General features: G+C 38.0%; 1 protein-coding gene across 3 annotated transcripts in view; it reads left to right on the forward strand.

The window, feature by feature from the left end:
* b4galt2 (UDP-Gal:betaGlcNAc beta 1,4- galactosyltransferase, polypeptide 2) overlaps nucleotides 1–17652 on the forward strand; it is a 266605-nt gene that overhangs the window by 246723 nt on the left and 2230 nt on the right. For all 3 annotated transcript variants that reach the window (XM_047367011.1, XM_047367012.1, XM_047367013.1), the window contains one exon: nucleotides 5115–5219. In XM_047367011.1, the coding sequence (XP_047222967.1) occupies nucleotides 5115–5219 (105 nt within the window). The remainder of the gene's footprint in view (nucleotides 1–5114; nucleotides 5220–17652) is intronic.

Here is a 17652-nt window from a genome sequence, read left to right on the forward strand (position 1 = left end):
CCTCACCTGGCATGGCAGATAATTGAAAGTGTAACTACTATCAGTGACTACCAATTTACATTATTTTGGCCCACACTTCTCTGCAAAATTGTTATTTCATCATCTTAGTTGACTGCTGATATCATTCAGTTTTATTTCTATAACAATGTGGTAGTTTTACACCACATGTAACTAGATCCACAGACAAAGTTCCCCTTTAAATTTTTCTGTGCACAGAATATTTTCTCAAAAGTGCTGAGGTACATCAAAATGATTTGTGACAAATGTGAAGTCCGTTGTTTTAGTCAGCAGCGGTTTGGGCCTTGGAAGTCTGCCATGGACTCAGTTTTTTCCCCAGTCTCTTGGCTATTGTTGATTCATGAACACTGACCGTAACTGAGGCAAGTGAAGCCAGCAGTGCCTAAATTGTTGTTCTGGGTTCTGTGCTGGCACCATTCCCATTTACCCTCTACACTGAAGACTTCTCTATCAACTCCCCTGCCTGCCATATTCAGAACTTCTCAGATGACTCTGCCATAGTTTGCCTCATCCTGGGTGAGTACAGACAGTGGACAAAGGACTTGGTGGACTGGTGCTAGTGGAACCAGCTCCTGATTGGGAAAACCAAGGAGGTGGTGATTGATTTTTGCAGGCCCACTACACCAACACCAATGAACATCTGGGGAACTGACATTGAAATAGTGGACTCTTATAAGTACCTGGGTGTTTGCCTGAACGATAAACTGGACTGGAGTCACAACGTTAATGCTGCTTACAAAAAGGGTCAGTGCAGACCCTACCTTGTAATGAGATTGAGGTGTTTTGGAGGGCAGGGGCACTTCTGAAGATCTTTTTTGACTTTGTGGTGGAAACAGCAATCTTCTGTGATGTAGTTTGTTAGAGCAGCAGAAAGGATGCGGTTAGATAAGGTGATTTGAAAGGTCAGTTGTGTCCTAGCAAAAATAACATCACTGTTGGAGAATGTCTCGCAACCCATGCATGAAGCTGTTGCAGAACTGGAAAGCTTCATTGAAAGACATTGCATTCTAGGTGCACAAAAGAGCGCACATATCCTTTTCGTAGTTTCCCATTTCTTGCAAGTAGTTTGTTATTGTTTCTGCACAACTATACGTGCATTTTGTAAATTTTTAAAATCACCGTACTCAGTTGCACATTTCATCTAATCTGGGCATTCTATTTTTAATAACTTTCCGTAAATTTTTCCCTAACTGTACAGTCTCGTATTCTTGTTTTTTATATTTTATACCTTAGTGTTAATCGGCATCCTCTATTTGCATTTCACTTTGCTGCTGATACACCTGAATTTCCCCACTGTGGGAAAAATATAGGGTTTTTCTATTCTATTTCTATTTCTTATTCCATAGCTCCATAATATTCATGTCACTTCCTGTAAAGCTAATTAACTTTGCAAAAGATATGTTGACACTTTAATGCTAAACCTGCAAGAGAAGGTTTTTATTAATATTTAAGATTTTGTCACAAGACACAAATGTATTTTATCATTACTTTATCATTACTTTAGCTGTAGTCAAAAGGCCTTTAACCTGTGATTCTCTGTAGTCGTTAAACCAGTGGGTTAAAAGTCCAAACGAAGACTAATTTAATGTTTCATGGTAAGTAAACTGTGGACTGTTCAAACAAGAAATGTCTAGTCTTCAATAAATCTGAAATTTGATCTTTTTGTATTGTTTGTTGTTTGTGTCTTTGTTTTTTAATAGTTTGTGAAAACATTTAGCTTTCACATTAACACTTAAGGGTTTTCTTCTATTTTTAAATGAATACCAATATCAATATTTTTTATATCAATAAAAAATATTTTACTGTGATACAATATTTGCTACTGTTGCCTTGCAGCAAGAAGGTCCTGGATTCAATTCCCGGCCGGGGGTCTTTCTGCATGGAGTTTGCATGTTCTCCCCGTGCATGCGTGGGTTCTCACCGGGTACTCCGGCTTCCTCCCACAGTCCAAAGACATGCCTGTTAGGTTAATTGGTAACTCTAAATTGCCCTAAGGTGTATGAATGAGTGTGTGCATGGTTGTTTGTGTGTTGCCCTGCGATGGACTGGCGACCTGTCCAGGTTGTACCCTGCCTCTCGCCCATAAACTGCTGGAGATAGGCACCAGCTCCCCCGCGACCCACTATGGAATAAGGGGTAGAAAATGACTGACTGACTGACAATATTTGCTATTTGTCTTTGAACATGTTTTGTTAAAACACAAAAGGTGCCTATTTTTTTTCTTTATTTGAAAATCTTCAAACCTTCTATTTAATCACAATATGTTACAACATGACTACTCATCAGTGCAGACAGGAATCAGTTTCTTTAAATGCTGAAAAGCAGAAGAAAAAAATCTAATTCCATCGCTATGTAACAGAGAAATAAGACCATCGGCATTCCCAGAATAGTGCCCTTGTTGTGAATAAACTCAGGCTTCTTTAACACTTAAATATTATTAACATTGCTTACAGAGCTTGGTGTTGTGGAGATATTTGGAGTAAGCTCTAAAAGATTTGTGGAGAAATACATCAGACAGAACAAAAGTAAAGGTTAGAAAAAGGGACAAATTATAAAGAGAGATGCACAAATGGAGAAATATAGAAGAGAAAAGAATAAAGCTAGAGACAATTCTACCTTTGGATTGAATAGTAGGTTTGGAACTGCTCAGAAGTAATATCCAGCTTGAATACGTTTTTCTTAAACCTACAGAATGCATGAATCAGAGTACTGCATATGTGTTCTGCCACTGGATATATGAATATCAATGTTTCAGTGAAACATAGGGCTCTATGTGGAGGAGAGTTCTCATTATTGTTGTCTATTCTTTATTTCTTGCTGCATTTGATAGACATTTCTGTGCAGATTTGCCCTTGTGTCAAACCTTTGCAGCAATATGATTTCACTTGGCCTCAGAGTTCATATCAATGTTCAAACTATAAAAACAAAGTTTCACAACTACAGTTTCTAAGTATCTTCTTAAAGAGGTAAACAAATTTAGCATCTAAAGGCTGTAGTTGTTGTTTTATTTTTGCATAAAATATGATATAAATTCTGTTCATTTATTTAGAATGCACCTACCAAAAGGCTTGTGACCAATTTCCAATGTCAGGTTTTGACAAACCTTGAACCTACTGACAGCAGTTTTTAGCCAACTGTGATTTCTCTTTGAGCACAATAAGAAGAACAGAATTGACCACTGAATTTTTTCCTTCTCGCTGTGAGCAGCTATTAATTATTTATACTATATTAGGAGTTGAGGCAACATCATACAGTGCATGTGGGGGAGCAGTTGCTGTTTTACTATTGACTGTTATTAACATAACATAACATAACATAAACTGAGTTGAGGGAAATCTAAGTTTTTAAAAAAGATTTAAAAACAGCCATTGAAGGAGCTTGGATCTACCAGGACTGATAAAGGTTTAAATCCGAAAAGATAAAACAGATCAGCTTTGTTGTACTCATTCATCCTTCCTGTTATCTGTTAAAAGCCTTGCTCTCTCTTGCAACCTCAGTGATTCGCTGACCTGTTTTAACGTGCCAAGGAAAAAAGTTTCCCTTGAGGAAATTTTAAAAAAACACCTCACTGAGCCAGAACATTGAGTTTTCCTCCCTTTGTAACAACGTCCACACTGAAGAGTGCTGTCCTCAGGATGACCTGCTAGCTCTTAGTATGGTGCGTTCATCAATTGGAAAAGTATCAGATTTTTGAGTCTTCAACTGGTGTGTCACTGTTCAGGACTGATCTAGCTGAAAATTGTCCAATTGAGGTCATCAGTTGATTTCTTGGTGCATCTATTCTCTGTGCTTTGTAAAAGCACTATAATTTATAATATTAGCTAATCTCAAGGACAAAAAACTGTTTTGACATACATTTCCTTTTGAGACATTTTTTTTGTTTTGCCATTATAGATAATATTGAGCTTTTTATTGAATAAGATAGTGTGTTTAGGACCTCCTTGGGGGTTTCAGCCATACAGATGCAGAAAACAATTGTTGGCACTCCTGGTAATACCAGCGTAAGAAGCTCTTTTTTTGCAGTAGCATAGAAAGAGCCAAATTAACTAAACTTTCTTTGAGTCCAGTCATCCATTGGGGTAAAAATCCATTGTTAAGAAATAATTTTTACCAAAATTACTGGTGGGACAATTGATGGCTTCCCTAAAATACATGTAACTGAAGCATTTTTTCATTTAAATTTAACCTTTTGGACTGATTGAGTTTTTAGGAGCTTTTATTGGAAAGCCATGCCTTTCTGCTACCCTGGGGTATAAACATGATGTAACACAAAGGCCCATTTGCTTTTATCTTGCTACCACACGTTAAGCAAAGGAGGTCAAAGGGTATTGAAGAACTGAAGCAAAGAGTTTGTGCTCTTTTAAGATTGACCAAGTCTCCATGACAACCATTAGAGGTTTTCTGTCTGCCAACTAGTTTTTTCAGGTGCCAAGCCTTTTCTGTCCTACCATCACAAATGTAAATACGGAGTTGGGTAAACTATACTGGGAACTTTATTCAGATGAGAATAAGATTGAGCTGTTAAGCAATAAACACTCCAGATGTGTGGTGTGTAAAACATGGAACAATATGTGAAAAACACCTCATGCCCATTGTTAAGTATGGTGGGGTTGTGCCGAGCAATAAAAGGATCACAATATATTTTTGAGGAACAGAAAATGATAAAACAATGTAGCAGGCTTTAAAATTCAATACAGACTAAACATGTGGTCTGTCAGGCAGTCCACCATTATTTAAATGTTTTTACAGGAGATTGCAACCAGTAGTGTAGACTTCATTTGCATTATTTTATTCAAACGTATTTACACTCTTAAGCAGTAAAAGCTCGTTAGTTATTAATAATGTTTATTTTAACATGTTCATTCTGTTTGTGTTAAAACAGATGCCACATAAGAAACTGTATTATATTAAGATTTTCCGAGAACATCTGTGATTCTGTAGAAGAGTATGATAATAAAACACTAATGTTTATCATCTTGGGTTGTAGAAGTTGTGGTTGGTGTTACAGTTTTCATCTCCTGCAGTTTTCCCTTTTTTCCCTCTGTTTTCTTTCTCTTTCTGTCCTCTAATAGATATTCCATCTGTATGTGTTGCAGGATCACTCTCAACGGGATGAAGGTGTCCAGGCCAGACGTTCGCATCGGCCGCTACAGAATGATTAAGCATGAGAGGGACAAACACAACGAGCCAAACCCACAGAGGTACTGCATCACTGTCTGAAGTCGATTCCTATCTTTACATTTAAATTAATCCAGTCACTTTTGTTTAAAACAGAAACTATTCAGTTATTTCTTTTAGATTTTGAATTTTTGTTTTAAGAATTAAAAACATTACTCCTCAAAAAATAACACAACTTGATTAAGTGCTTTAACATCTATGTTTAGAACAAGTGAAACCGCATTTATCAGCTTGAGTGGTGAAGACACTACATCACATCTGCAGTGGTTACATGGGACCTCTTGCTCTTTAATTTCAGCAGCTTCTGGTTTTGATTCACACCTGGGAGCTGCCTGCTGTTAGTCCAGCGCTCCTGCTGTTTGTTCACTGAGCAGATCCTGGAAAGAAACTGCAAGCGAAAGAGAAAGTTCTTCCTTAGACACACCTTAGAGTGTTAAAGTGTATCATTAAAGACTGCCTTGCTGCCAGATCTTTAAGCCCGGTATTTGGCAAAATCAGTTTGCTGACAGCATGGGTCTTGGGAGTTTTAGGAAGAAGCTGTTGAATGGAAGTTAGCAATCTTACCTGGCCTTTTCCTGCGTTTAATTGTATTTCATCAGTAGTTTGACTGTACAGCATCTTGTTTTAACTTCCTACAAGCTGTACAAGTTGTAAAACCCTCTATATATGCTGCATTGTTATTGCAAATGTAAAACAACACAGACAAATATGTATTACAACACATAGATATGCTTAATTTCCTTGTCTTGTCTTCTTGTCTGCTGATTTATTGTGCATCCATCCAAAGTACACCACAAGTATATAAATTAAATTAAATTAGTTTCAGTCATTATTAAAGCTTAAAGCTGCAGACACAAGTCCTTTTAAATTAAACCAATGTAATGACTTTTCTGATTACTCAAAAAAGAAAACGTTTCATTGAGAATAGGACTTTAAACTATTAATGCACCCAACTGCCTTCAAGTCACCTAATTAGTAAGTAGAGTCCACTTGGGTGCCATTTAAGACACAGGTGGACACAGAGATTTGCTACACAACATTAGTGATCAAAGAAAGGTTAGAGATGAAGTTTTGGAGAGGTTCATAGCAGAGTTGGGGTATAAAACAATTTCTTAAACTGAACAAAGCTGTACATTGTCAACCCATGTAGGGGACACAGCAGACATGTGGAAGAAGCTGCTCTGATCAGATAATACCAAAATGAAATTTTTGGCATGTTGTAAAACGTTATGTGTGGTTAAATACTGACACTGCATATCACTGTGAAAACATCATCTTACAGTAAAACAAGGTTGTGTCAGCATCATACTGTGGGGATACCTTTCTTAAGCAGGGACAGGAAAGCTGTTTGAGGCTGATGGAAAGATTGCTTGTCCTAAACAGGACAATACTAAAAGAAAACCTGTTATGACTGGTGTATAGGTTCACCTTCCAGCAGGAGAACGACCTTAAACATACACGTAGAGCTACAAATGCTTTGCATAAAAGCATATTCATGTGTTAGAATGGCTCAGTCAAAGTTTAAACCTAAATCTATGGGAATCTGTGACAAGACAAATGTTCACATCCACTATAAATTAATCTGAGCCATTCTGAAAGGAGAATAAGCAAAAAAAAAATCAGCCTGTTGGTGGAGATATACCGTGAAAGACTGACAGCATTATTGCAGTCAAGAATGGTTCTACAAGTATTAACTCAGACGAGTGGAATACAAATAAACACACTTTTCAGATTTTTATTTATAAATTATTTAGAAAAGCATCTTTAATTTTCCCCCACTCCACAATCATGCACTACTTTGTGTTGGCCTGTCACATAAAAATCCTAATAAAATACATTGAAATTTGTGGTTGTAATGTGAGAAAATATGAAAAAGTTCAAAGGGTATGAATATCTTAGTAAAGCACTGTAAATAAGGAAAAAAGTATTTGCCACGTGCAAAAGTAATCTAATTTTAAAAAAAAGTGTAAATATATGCAGCTTCTTGCAATATAAGGAGGTCACAACATGAAGATGCAATATCACATCAGTACCTGAAAGTGTCAGATTACAAAGCAAAATATGAAAATATCCAATTTCCTGCACACCATGGCTCAGGCATTCTGGTCACAGGAAGACAGGAAATATTTTGAAATCGCCAAAGAAAAAAAACTTTTTTAATAAACTAAAAATTGCTTTTCATGCATATAGCCGAAGGGATCAAATACTGCTCTTTTCACTATTCTGATCTGAATTGATTTTTCAGACAAACTTGCAAAAAAAACTCCCTCATAAATTTGCTATTTTATGCTTTGATGAATGAGAACTAGTATGCAGAGATGAGCCCTTCTAGACACATTAATCACTAGGAGTATAGCACCTCACATTAAGCTGCTTAAATGCGGATTATCACTGTTTATTCTCCTCTAAGAGCCCCCATTTTCATGCGTGGATTGGCCGGCCAATGAAGCCTCTCAGTGCGAAAATCGATAGCTGTGGCTTGGTGTGAATAAAGATGTAGTGAAACATGTCCCCCGCGCCCCTACCCCTTCTCCAATATTATTTCAGTTTGATCTCCAGTGGCGTGATTATGTCACAACATTTAGACACTTCTGTGCTCCAGGACCACAGTCCGCAGTGATTTCTACATTAGTCGTTGCTGCTAAATTGGTTTTTAAGAAGATTAACAACTGCTGGGAACAAGAGTCATGAGTGAAAGCATATCGACTGTTTGCTGCAGCCAAACAAATTGTGGCTGCTTACTTTGAATTTTGCATATAGAGCCCTGTATTAAAATGAATAACACAAATCTTAATCCATCCTGTAGCTTGCCAAAAACATAAAAGGCAACCCTCTCGGTTCCTGTTATCACGTCAAAATGATCAAAACTTTTCATGGCACATTTTTCTATCAGTCTTTATTAGCTATTGCCTCATTAACATAAAATGCCCTAAAATGAGTTTTTGCTAACTACTGTGAGATTACCTGTGAAATGCTATACGTTTAAACATCTGTAATCATTTGAAAAACATCCAAATCTTTGACACCATTTGTGATTTTACAACCACATAGTTTAATGTGTTATTGGGATTTTATGTGATAGATTAACGTATAATTGTAAAGTGGAAGCAAAATTATTCATGGTCTCATAAGTTTTTTTTAAAACTGGCACTTGTGTTCTTCCCCTTTACTCTGAGACCCCTAAAAAAATCAATGCAACCAGTTCTCTTGAGAAGTCATTTAACTAGCAAACTGACTCTGCCTGTTTGTAACTTAATCTCAGAATAATGAAGCTGCTCTGTGAAGTTTTCAGAGGTTTGTCAGAGAACATTAATGAACATTAATGAGGTTATTAAAGAGTATCCTAAGCTTTGAACATCTCACAGAGGACTGTTCAATTCATCATCTGAAAACAGAAAGAGTGTGGTGCAACTACCAAGACATAGCTAACAGGCCAAGCAAGGAGAGCGGTTTTCAGAAAAGGAGCCAAGAGGACCGATGGTATTCCAGGAGGTGCAGGCATCCACAACTTGGAGGGGGTCGGGGGGGGGGGGGGATCTGTTGACCAAATAGCTGCTGTGTTATTCGTCCTCTTCAAAAATTTGGCCTTTTATCTTTTTAAAAGAAAGCCATAAAAAAAGTACTGTTTGCATATTGCCACATGTGACATCGTGAATATACGAAAGAGCGTGCTTTGGACAAATGGGACCAAAACTTAACTTTTTGGACTAGATGCAGTTTGCTAAGTGTGGCAGAACATTAACACTCCACATCGCATCAAACACAGTCTCCCAACAGTAAAACATGGTGGTGGTAGGGGAGCAGGGAAGCTGGTCAGAGCAAATTATGAAATGGTCAGAGCTAAATGCAGTACAACCCTGGAAGAAAACCTGTTAGAGGCTGTATATGTTTTGAAACTGGGGTGGAGGTTCATCTTTCAGGACAATGTTCAGGACATGCCTCCAGAGCTACCATGGGATGGTTTAGATCAAAGCATATGTTTGTGTTAGATTGACCCAAAGTCCAGACCTTAATTCAATTGAGAATCTGTGGCAAGACTTTGAAATTTGCTCTTTAAAGACACTCTCCATTTGCCAAAGTCTCCAAATGTGTAAGTATGGTAGAGACAGAGCCCCAAAGATATGCAGTTGCTCTTCAGCAAAACATGGCGCTACAAATTATTGACCAGGGGGCTTAATATATATACACACCCACCCTTTTGTGTAAGAAATAAAAAAAAATCATCAATCCTTTTGCTTCCACTTACCAATTATGTTTCAGTATACCACCATAAATACAAATAAAATACCTTAAACAATGTGGCTTTAATGACAAAATATGGTAAAGCTTAAAGGGTTCAAAAACTTTAGCAATTCATACATCATTATGATTTGGATAAATTATTTTGCTGTCAGATGTAACAAAAGTTACAGAGCCCTTGTGTTGTGGAAAATTCATTTTAATGCTCTGAACTTCCCTTACCTCTCTCCCCTCTGACCTCTGTGTTTTGTTATCCTAGAGGAGTTGGTCTGTAAATCCATTACCAGGAGGTTTAATGGTTAAAACCCATCCTTTAGGGTGATGCCTCAGGAAGAGTAGATGGTCTGCTCGTAGATAACTTTGTTACCTCAGACCCAGGAGGGTCTAGGGCCATAAAGCACAAACTCTTTTAAGTTGAGGTAACACCCACATACTCTTTAAATACTGTGTGTAAATGTTGATCGGGGCTCTGCTTCACTGACCAAGCTCAGTGACAGGGTCTTCAAACGCTGAATGCCTTTGAATAAAACTTGTAAAGACAAAGTCCGGATTTTCTCTTATTGTGAGTCAACTTCTCTCCCACTTTGATAAGAAAATTCCACAACACTTGCAGTGGAAAACTCAAGAGTCAAGCAGGTGCATTAAAAGGTTTATTCTGCCAACATGCAAATGATGGACAACAAAATGCTGGGTAAGTTATGACCAAGCACAACTTCTTCCACTCTCATTACAGCAATAGACCAGTCCCAACATCCTCGGTAACCATATCTGTTTTCTTCATAATCTGCCTCCTGTTTACACTTCCAGCACTGTTCAGGAGCCTTGGGTGTACTTTAACTGCCTCTCTCTAATAAAGAGGTTTATGGTTTTTACAAGATGTAATGCTTTTTCAGTGTGCCTTTTTGAGATTTTAGTGATTTTACTGTTTTTTTAATAAATCCCCATATTAATAAGACCCATTACTAATGCCTAATGACTTAATTAGTACTTTATGTAGCACATCATTTCCTAACATTTGAAAATAAGTAATTTACCGGTGCCAAAGATCTGTCTGCACAAAGCATTTTTTTTTTATTTTAACCGACAATAACAGAGAAAAAATTTTGTTCCTGCCCTTGCTAGAACATCAGACATCCATCTCGATGTGCTTTAGCTTTAAAAACCAACAATCTGTACTTTACAATTGCAGCAATAACTTGAAAGTGAAAATGTCTAAAATAACCAGGCTTCTGTAATGCATCACTCTTTATTGTTTTGTATGCGTGTGTGCCTCTGTGTGTTCGGGTATCTCAGAGAGATGGAAAGGTTCAACGATCCCCCCAGTAATTGCCTGCTGAAATGACATCAATAGAGATGGGAGCCAGCTAGGTCATAGTGGTCTAGTTGCTTTCATCAAAATCAATAAATCAGCCACTAGACAGATTGAAAGTGTGTGTGTGTTTGTATGTGTATAAATGTATATTAATGTGCATGTTGTGTGCGCCTGTTCCTGATTGATGCCCATTGTTGCTTTCCTCTGGTCCATAGACCAGACTTCCCCTATAAGACGTGACACCAAGAGGGACACTTTTTTTTTAGGGAGGATGCATTATTTATAACTGGGGCGACAGGCAGATAATAGACTCCTATAAGTTGCCATGAACTTCATTTTTTAAAGCCATTCTGGACACTTATCACAATGTCTTTCAGGTTAAACTGAGCTTTTACAAAGAAGTGGGCTTGGGTTTAAATAAATTGCGGGAGGTCAGAATGGTCACCAGGAAGGTAGGCATGAGTCGGTTCTATGGGAAAGTACAACAAATAGAGTACACAGAGTTAATGGCAAAAATAGCTCTATATGCATCTTAGTCTAGGGAAGAGACAAACACAATCACTGGACCCGGAGGACTTTCTATGGAAAAGAAAAGACAAAGAAATGAACTCTTAAAAATTAGAAGTTTGAGAAACCACTACACACTAAAAAAGTGAAAGCACTTTATACCACTTCTCATACTTTTTTCAGCTTTACTTGAAATGTTTTTTTCTCGTGATGCAAATAACATTAAGAATGAAACCCACCTTTTTAAAGCTGAGTCCTGAGCCTTTATGTGAGTTTTTCACTTGAAAACATCGACAACAACAAACTTCCTCAGTTGCTTACTGAATGAAAGCAAAACCTTTCAAAAGAAGTGTTTTTATTTTTTTATTTTAAAAACCATGGAAATACAGCCCACATTGTCCTTGAAGAGGTCTGCATCACTATAGAGCTTTTTCACCCCAAACATTTCGACACATTGACAGGAACTACGCAGGTGTGCTTACAGTCGTTGCATTCCTCACAGGAAATGTCTTGTATTTAATGCTTGTTCATTTAACATTTCTTCTATGAAAAATGTCACTTCCACCTATAAATTGAGCTTGACTTTCAGATTCTTTGTCTCCAGGTGCAGGTTTTGCTTTTTTTTGCGAGTTCAGAATAATTATACAGAAAGTCTTTTTAGAAACTTTATCTTGGTCACCTGGGTAATGTCCAGTTTTTATAGAGGAAAACTGTTGTGCCTACCGCCTGATAAATATTTGCTTTCTCACAACCACCTATGAATGCATAGTCAATTGAGTCCTTTCTCTCAGCTTGCTCAGAGATTCTGGTTAGGCATAGCAATGAGATATTGGTAAGAAAGAGGGACATTCATCACCAGCCTGGAGCATGTGTTAACACACACACACTGCATATACACATTCTGTCTGGCAAACCTCGCCTCGTGCATTACAATTGAATGAGATGCTGGTTAACATTGTGCAATATATATATATATATATATATATATATATATATATATATATATATATTAAAGATTCTGGTATACTCGGCATGTCGTTTACTTTATTACCTCTGACCATAACATTTTTGCACATCCTCTCCCAGTGTCCTTTTTTTCCACACCTGTTGCAGAGATCCTTATCCGAAATGCAGACAACAATAAAGTCACTGATATGTTCTTCGCGGTTTCTGCCAAAGTCACGACGGGCTGACAGTTCATAAAGAGTGTGGAAGAACGTCGAAGCTCATTCTCCTATGCACTGACTTGAACTGAGCAGTCCTGTTCCAAGTGAAGCGTTTCTTCCAGTCGGGCCACTCTGCCAGGTTCTTAAAGAAAAACTCTGTGGCCGGTGAAACTTTGCCATCTTCTGACACCATGCAGTAATTTTGCCTGATTATCTTAAGGAGGCACTCTGCACATCTTTGTACAACACTGAATGTTTAATGGACGCCTGTAATGCAGGAGTGGTGCAGGCTGCAAGGGAATACATAAACTCCTCTCCTAGTACGCCGTCACTTATGTTACTCCCCTGTGACATAAAGCAGATGTCGTAAAACTAGTTACCTGACAATATATGTGTAAATACAATTACCGTATAAAGAAATGAAGTTAGCAAATTTACAATCCTATTAGAATTCTATGGAAAAAAATTGGTCATACAATTTGGCCAAATACTATTTCCCAATGGTATGGCTGCACCTACCCCAACCCCTATTCCAGTTATAAAATTTTCCCCAGCAAAATGGGACATGCCTCCAAGCTTAATCACAGTTAATTGTGGCAGGCTTTTGGACTGATAAGCAATGTTTACATATACAGGTGCATCTTAAAAAATATATGTTATCAAAAAGTTAATTTGTTTCAGAAATTTAATTCAGAAGGTGAAACTCCTAGATTCATTGCACATGTTAAAATGACTATGGCATTCAGCCTGTGAAATCCTCAGATTTCACTTCTCAGAATGTTGGAATATTACATCAGAACAATAAAACTATTGCATAATAGGGAGGACTGCTGACTTAATAGCCACTGACACCTTTCGAAGATAAGCCAGGAAAGGTCATTGCTAAAGAAGCTGTTGTTCAGAGTGCTGTATCAAAGTATATTAATGGAAAGTTTAGTAGAAGAAAAAAGTGTTGTTCAAAAACATGCACAAGCAGCAGTGATAACTAAAGCTTTGAGAGAATTGTGAAGAGAAGCCCTTTCAAGAGTTTTGGGGGAGGTTCACAAGACATAAACTGAGGCTCAAGTCAGCAGCCCGTTTCACATCATAGTTCCGTAATAAACATGCAACTGCGAATCCCCCCCGTCATGGGTCCCTTTGTCCTTTTACATCATAGAAGACAATGGAGATCATCGGGCCTGTGTGCTGTCAGCTCATATTTCTGCAAATATAGAATCAAAGGGGTATGGCTTACAACTTGCAGACTTCACCTTCGGGGGATTTCTCCTTTGGGATTGAAGCTCTGTGTCGTCATCGTCATGCATGCTACTCAGATGTATTAAGCGCTTTAAATACACGCAAAGTTGTTGTGCACCGTCCTCAGTTTGTTATTGTCTTCATCAGATTTTGCTGATTGAAATATCTTAGATTAGATGATCACTGGAGGATAATACAATGTTTTTCCATTGTGCGCAGATGCAGGCTTGAGCAGTTTCTGCTGCTGTCTTTGCTTTGTACTACTTGTATAATTTGAAGTGGCTATGGGTTTATTACTAACTGAAAAGGTGAAACAGGGGCGTAATATTAGGGGGTCAATTTTAACCCCCTACTTTGTGGCAGGACCTTTATGTCGAATGGGAGGAGTAATAAACACATGTAGATCACATATTTAAAGGACGATTTGAAAGGGTTGAGTGCTTCAAGAGCCACTGCACAAATGTATCCAGGACATGTGCTACAACTGTTGCATTCCTTGTGTAAAGCCATTTTCTTGATTTGGAGTAATTTCATCTCCTAGTGTTAGCCCCACTGTGTTTTTTCAAGTCCGAAGTCACACCGATTTAATTCTCCAGCAGGACCTGGCACCTGCCCACACTGCCAAAGTACCAATACCTGCTTTAATGACCATGGTATCACTGTGCTTGATTTGCCAGCAAACTTGCCTGACCTAAACCCCACAGAAGAATCTATAGTATATTGTCATGAGGCTCTAACTATAGAGATGAGATGAAAGCATTTAGTAACACAACCTGGGCTTATTATCAAATGATCATCCAGAAGCTGATCATTTCCATACCATGCTGCACTGATGTACTAATTCAGTTTTTTGTTTTATTTATATAGCGCCAATTCACAACACATGTCGTCTCAAGGCACTTCACAACAGTCAGGTACATACGTTCCAATTAATCGTAACCATTGAACAGTGCAGTCAGATTCAATTATTTATTCAAATTGGATAAAGGGTTTTTCTGTCTAAGGAAACCCAGCAGATTGCATCCAGTCAGTGACTTGCAGCATTCACTCCTCCTGGATGAGCATATAGAGACAGTGGACAGTCACTGGCGTTGACTTTGCAACAATCCCTCATACTGAGCATGCATGTAGTGACAGTGGAGAGGAAAAACTCCCTTTTAACAGAAAGAAACCTCCAGCAGAACCAGGCTCAGTGTGAGCGGCCATCTGCCACGACCGACTGGGGGTTAGAGAGAACAGAGCAGAGACACAAAAAGAACACAGAAGCACTGATCCAGGAGTACTTTCTATGGGAAGGAAAAGTAAATGTTAATGGATGTAGCTCCTTTAGTCGTTTCACCTAGAAAGAAAGAACAGATAAACTCTGAGCCAGTTTTCAAGGTTAGAGTCTGAAAGAGAGCACATAGAGTTTGTTACAGTTAAGCTCAGTCAATTGCCATGTCTAGGAGAGAGAAAGGGTTAAACACTAAAAGACAGGGCTATGTGGATCATCGGTAGAAGGTGAGCATTAAGTTGTTGCCAGCAGAAGCTCGGACGATTCCCCTCTCCAGAAAGGTGTCACAGGTAGACACAGAGCCAGGCCAGGTGTAGCTTGCATGGAAAAGGAGCTCCAACCATATACTGAGTGCATATGCTGTATGGTGTAGGGACATATGTTTTAGTAGGCTAACATTCCTTTAATACGATTCCTTTTTGATTGAGCTCATAATATTCAAAATATCTGAAAAACAAAATTTGAATTTGTCATTAGTTGTGAATCAGAAATATGAAAATTGACAAAAAATATCTTATTCTGTGTGTAATGAATCTGTATAATATAGACTTGCAATAAAGTTTGTTATAGGATCCTTCAGGTGCACAGGACCAGAGTCCCTGCACACATTATACTGCAGAAAAGACCTGTTTTTTATAACACTTTAGGAGTAATAGATTAGGAAAACTAATGATTGTTTTGTGTTGCTATTGGCATTATTTATATTTGAGCAATTCCTGTAAATGTCCCAGACCATTTGTTACTATTTTTCATCATCCGTGTGATGTTTCCAATTTAATATCATCAAAACTTAGTTCACCTTTAAATGTGTGGCTTCAATATTCTGGTGCTCTGGAGTAAGAAATGTGGCCTTGGTAGTCCAGGGTTCAATAGATCATCTGTGCATGTGATGGAGCTGTGGTCTCAATACCTCTGCATTAAGCAGTCTGTTTTATGCATGTGATTAAGGAATAGCATAGATATACTTAAGGGTACTTGCATGAAATCTGGTTGTTTCTAGATTAAGCTAAAATATTGCAAAAAGTGACAACATTAAAAACTTCCATTGATTCTATGATTTTTCCATAAATTCCTGCTGGTTCCAATAAATTCCTATTCATTTGCATCTTAGAAAATTCCTGGAGTTTTGCAACCCTGGGGCCAAAATTGATCGTCAACCAAAGGACCCGACATTATCATCTCATATTGGTTGTTTTTTACACTGTACAGTTAAGCTCAAAATTATTCATACCCCAGGCAGATTAGGCTTTCAAATAATCGTTCACTTTTACCTACATGTTTCTTTTGACTTGAAGTAATGTTACCATTTTGAAGTCTTGACGTGAATCTGTAGATGGAGCTAAAGATTAGGGTGATGGTAAAGAAACCTTCCAGTCCCAGACACTTGGAGCTCCTCCCCAAAGATAAACCGTCGAAATATCAGCAGAAACGTACAAAAACTGTACAGCAATTCTAAGGGTTTGATCGCATTAATGCTAATGCAGTTCTTTCTATTGATTATTGAGCAGCCATTACATGCCTTTAGAAAAATTACATGAACAATTTTGGATTCAAAGGCAATATCAATCTTTTATACATAGTCCATGGCTGCCCTCACTAAGAAGCAGTTATTGTTAAGTCACTGCTCCTTTAAGGCTATTTTTCCAGAACAAGGACATGTGCACCAATAAATTAGACCTTGATAAAAATATGCCTTAGTTTCCAGGATTACATTCTGTTGTTGAGATCCGAAACAAGAAGCATTTCCCTGTGAGACCCAGTAGCATTAAAATAGAGCTTTGCTCAACCCAATTAGGACTTGTGAAAATCAGGCTAATGGATATGCGAGGCGGGCTGTCTTTGTCTCGCCCTCCAACTTTCTCGAATAAAATGATTACAACCTTGAAATGAAACATATGTGAAGCACCATACATCTGGCGTTCTCTATATGTATGTAGAAATTAAATTTATTGTCTATAATCCCCAGTGTATGGTAGATTTTTCTAAAGATCAGTATATCTCCATCCATCTGTCACTCCTAGACATATATTTATCTCTCTTCTTATCGACCTTTCATTTTTCCTCCCTACCCTCCATGCGTCATTTAAGCTGAAACATGATGTGTTTTCTCTTCATCCCCTTTTCTCTTCTTCTCACTCTCTCTTAACCTAATCCTCCCTCCTTTTGGACAGAAGTGTCTCTCCCTAACGGAAGTAACACAAATGTAATTCTATTTGTATGTTATTGTGTTGTGATGTTCAACGGGAAAATGCTTGATAAGATTTTTCCTGCCTTCATTCAGGCAAGTGGAGCTCTTTTTGATTTGATTTGAGGGAAACAAACCAATGGGGGGATAGCAAAGCTGAAAGAGGGCAAGGGCTTCTGCAGTCAGCTCTTTCAGGAATGTGGACCCAACGATATGTGTCGTACTGAAGTGTCAACTCCACTTGTATGTCCAAGCATTAGGGAGACATCTTTTGTTGCAGTCAGTCACTGCTCTCTTTTAAAGAACTGCTTGATGTTTGCACCTGCTGACTCTTTCTACACTTAAAAAGACACATTTTTAAGTATAATGGTGTTGTAAACATGTTCTTAGACAGTCATGTTGGTCATGTCCTGAGGGTTTGTGTTATGAACTAGGTTTAATGCCAAAGGTTGTGTCACACACTATATTCAAGCTTTAGCATAGTATGTGTAACCGACTGACACAGGGTGACTTATTTTCCTACTTTAATTCTAAATTC

The sequence above is a fragment of the Girardinichthys multiradiatus genome, chromosome 6 (assembly GCF_021462225.1).
Source record: "Girardinichthys multiradiatus isolate DD_20200921_A chromosome 6, DD_fGirMul_XY1, whole genome shotgun sequence".
NCBI classification, from domain to species: domain Eukaryota; kingdom Metazoa; phylum Chordata; class Actinopteri; order Cyprinodontiformes; family Goodeidae; genus Girardinichthys; species Girardinichthys multiradiatus.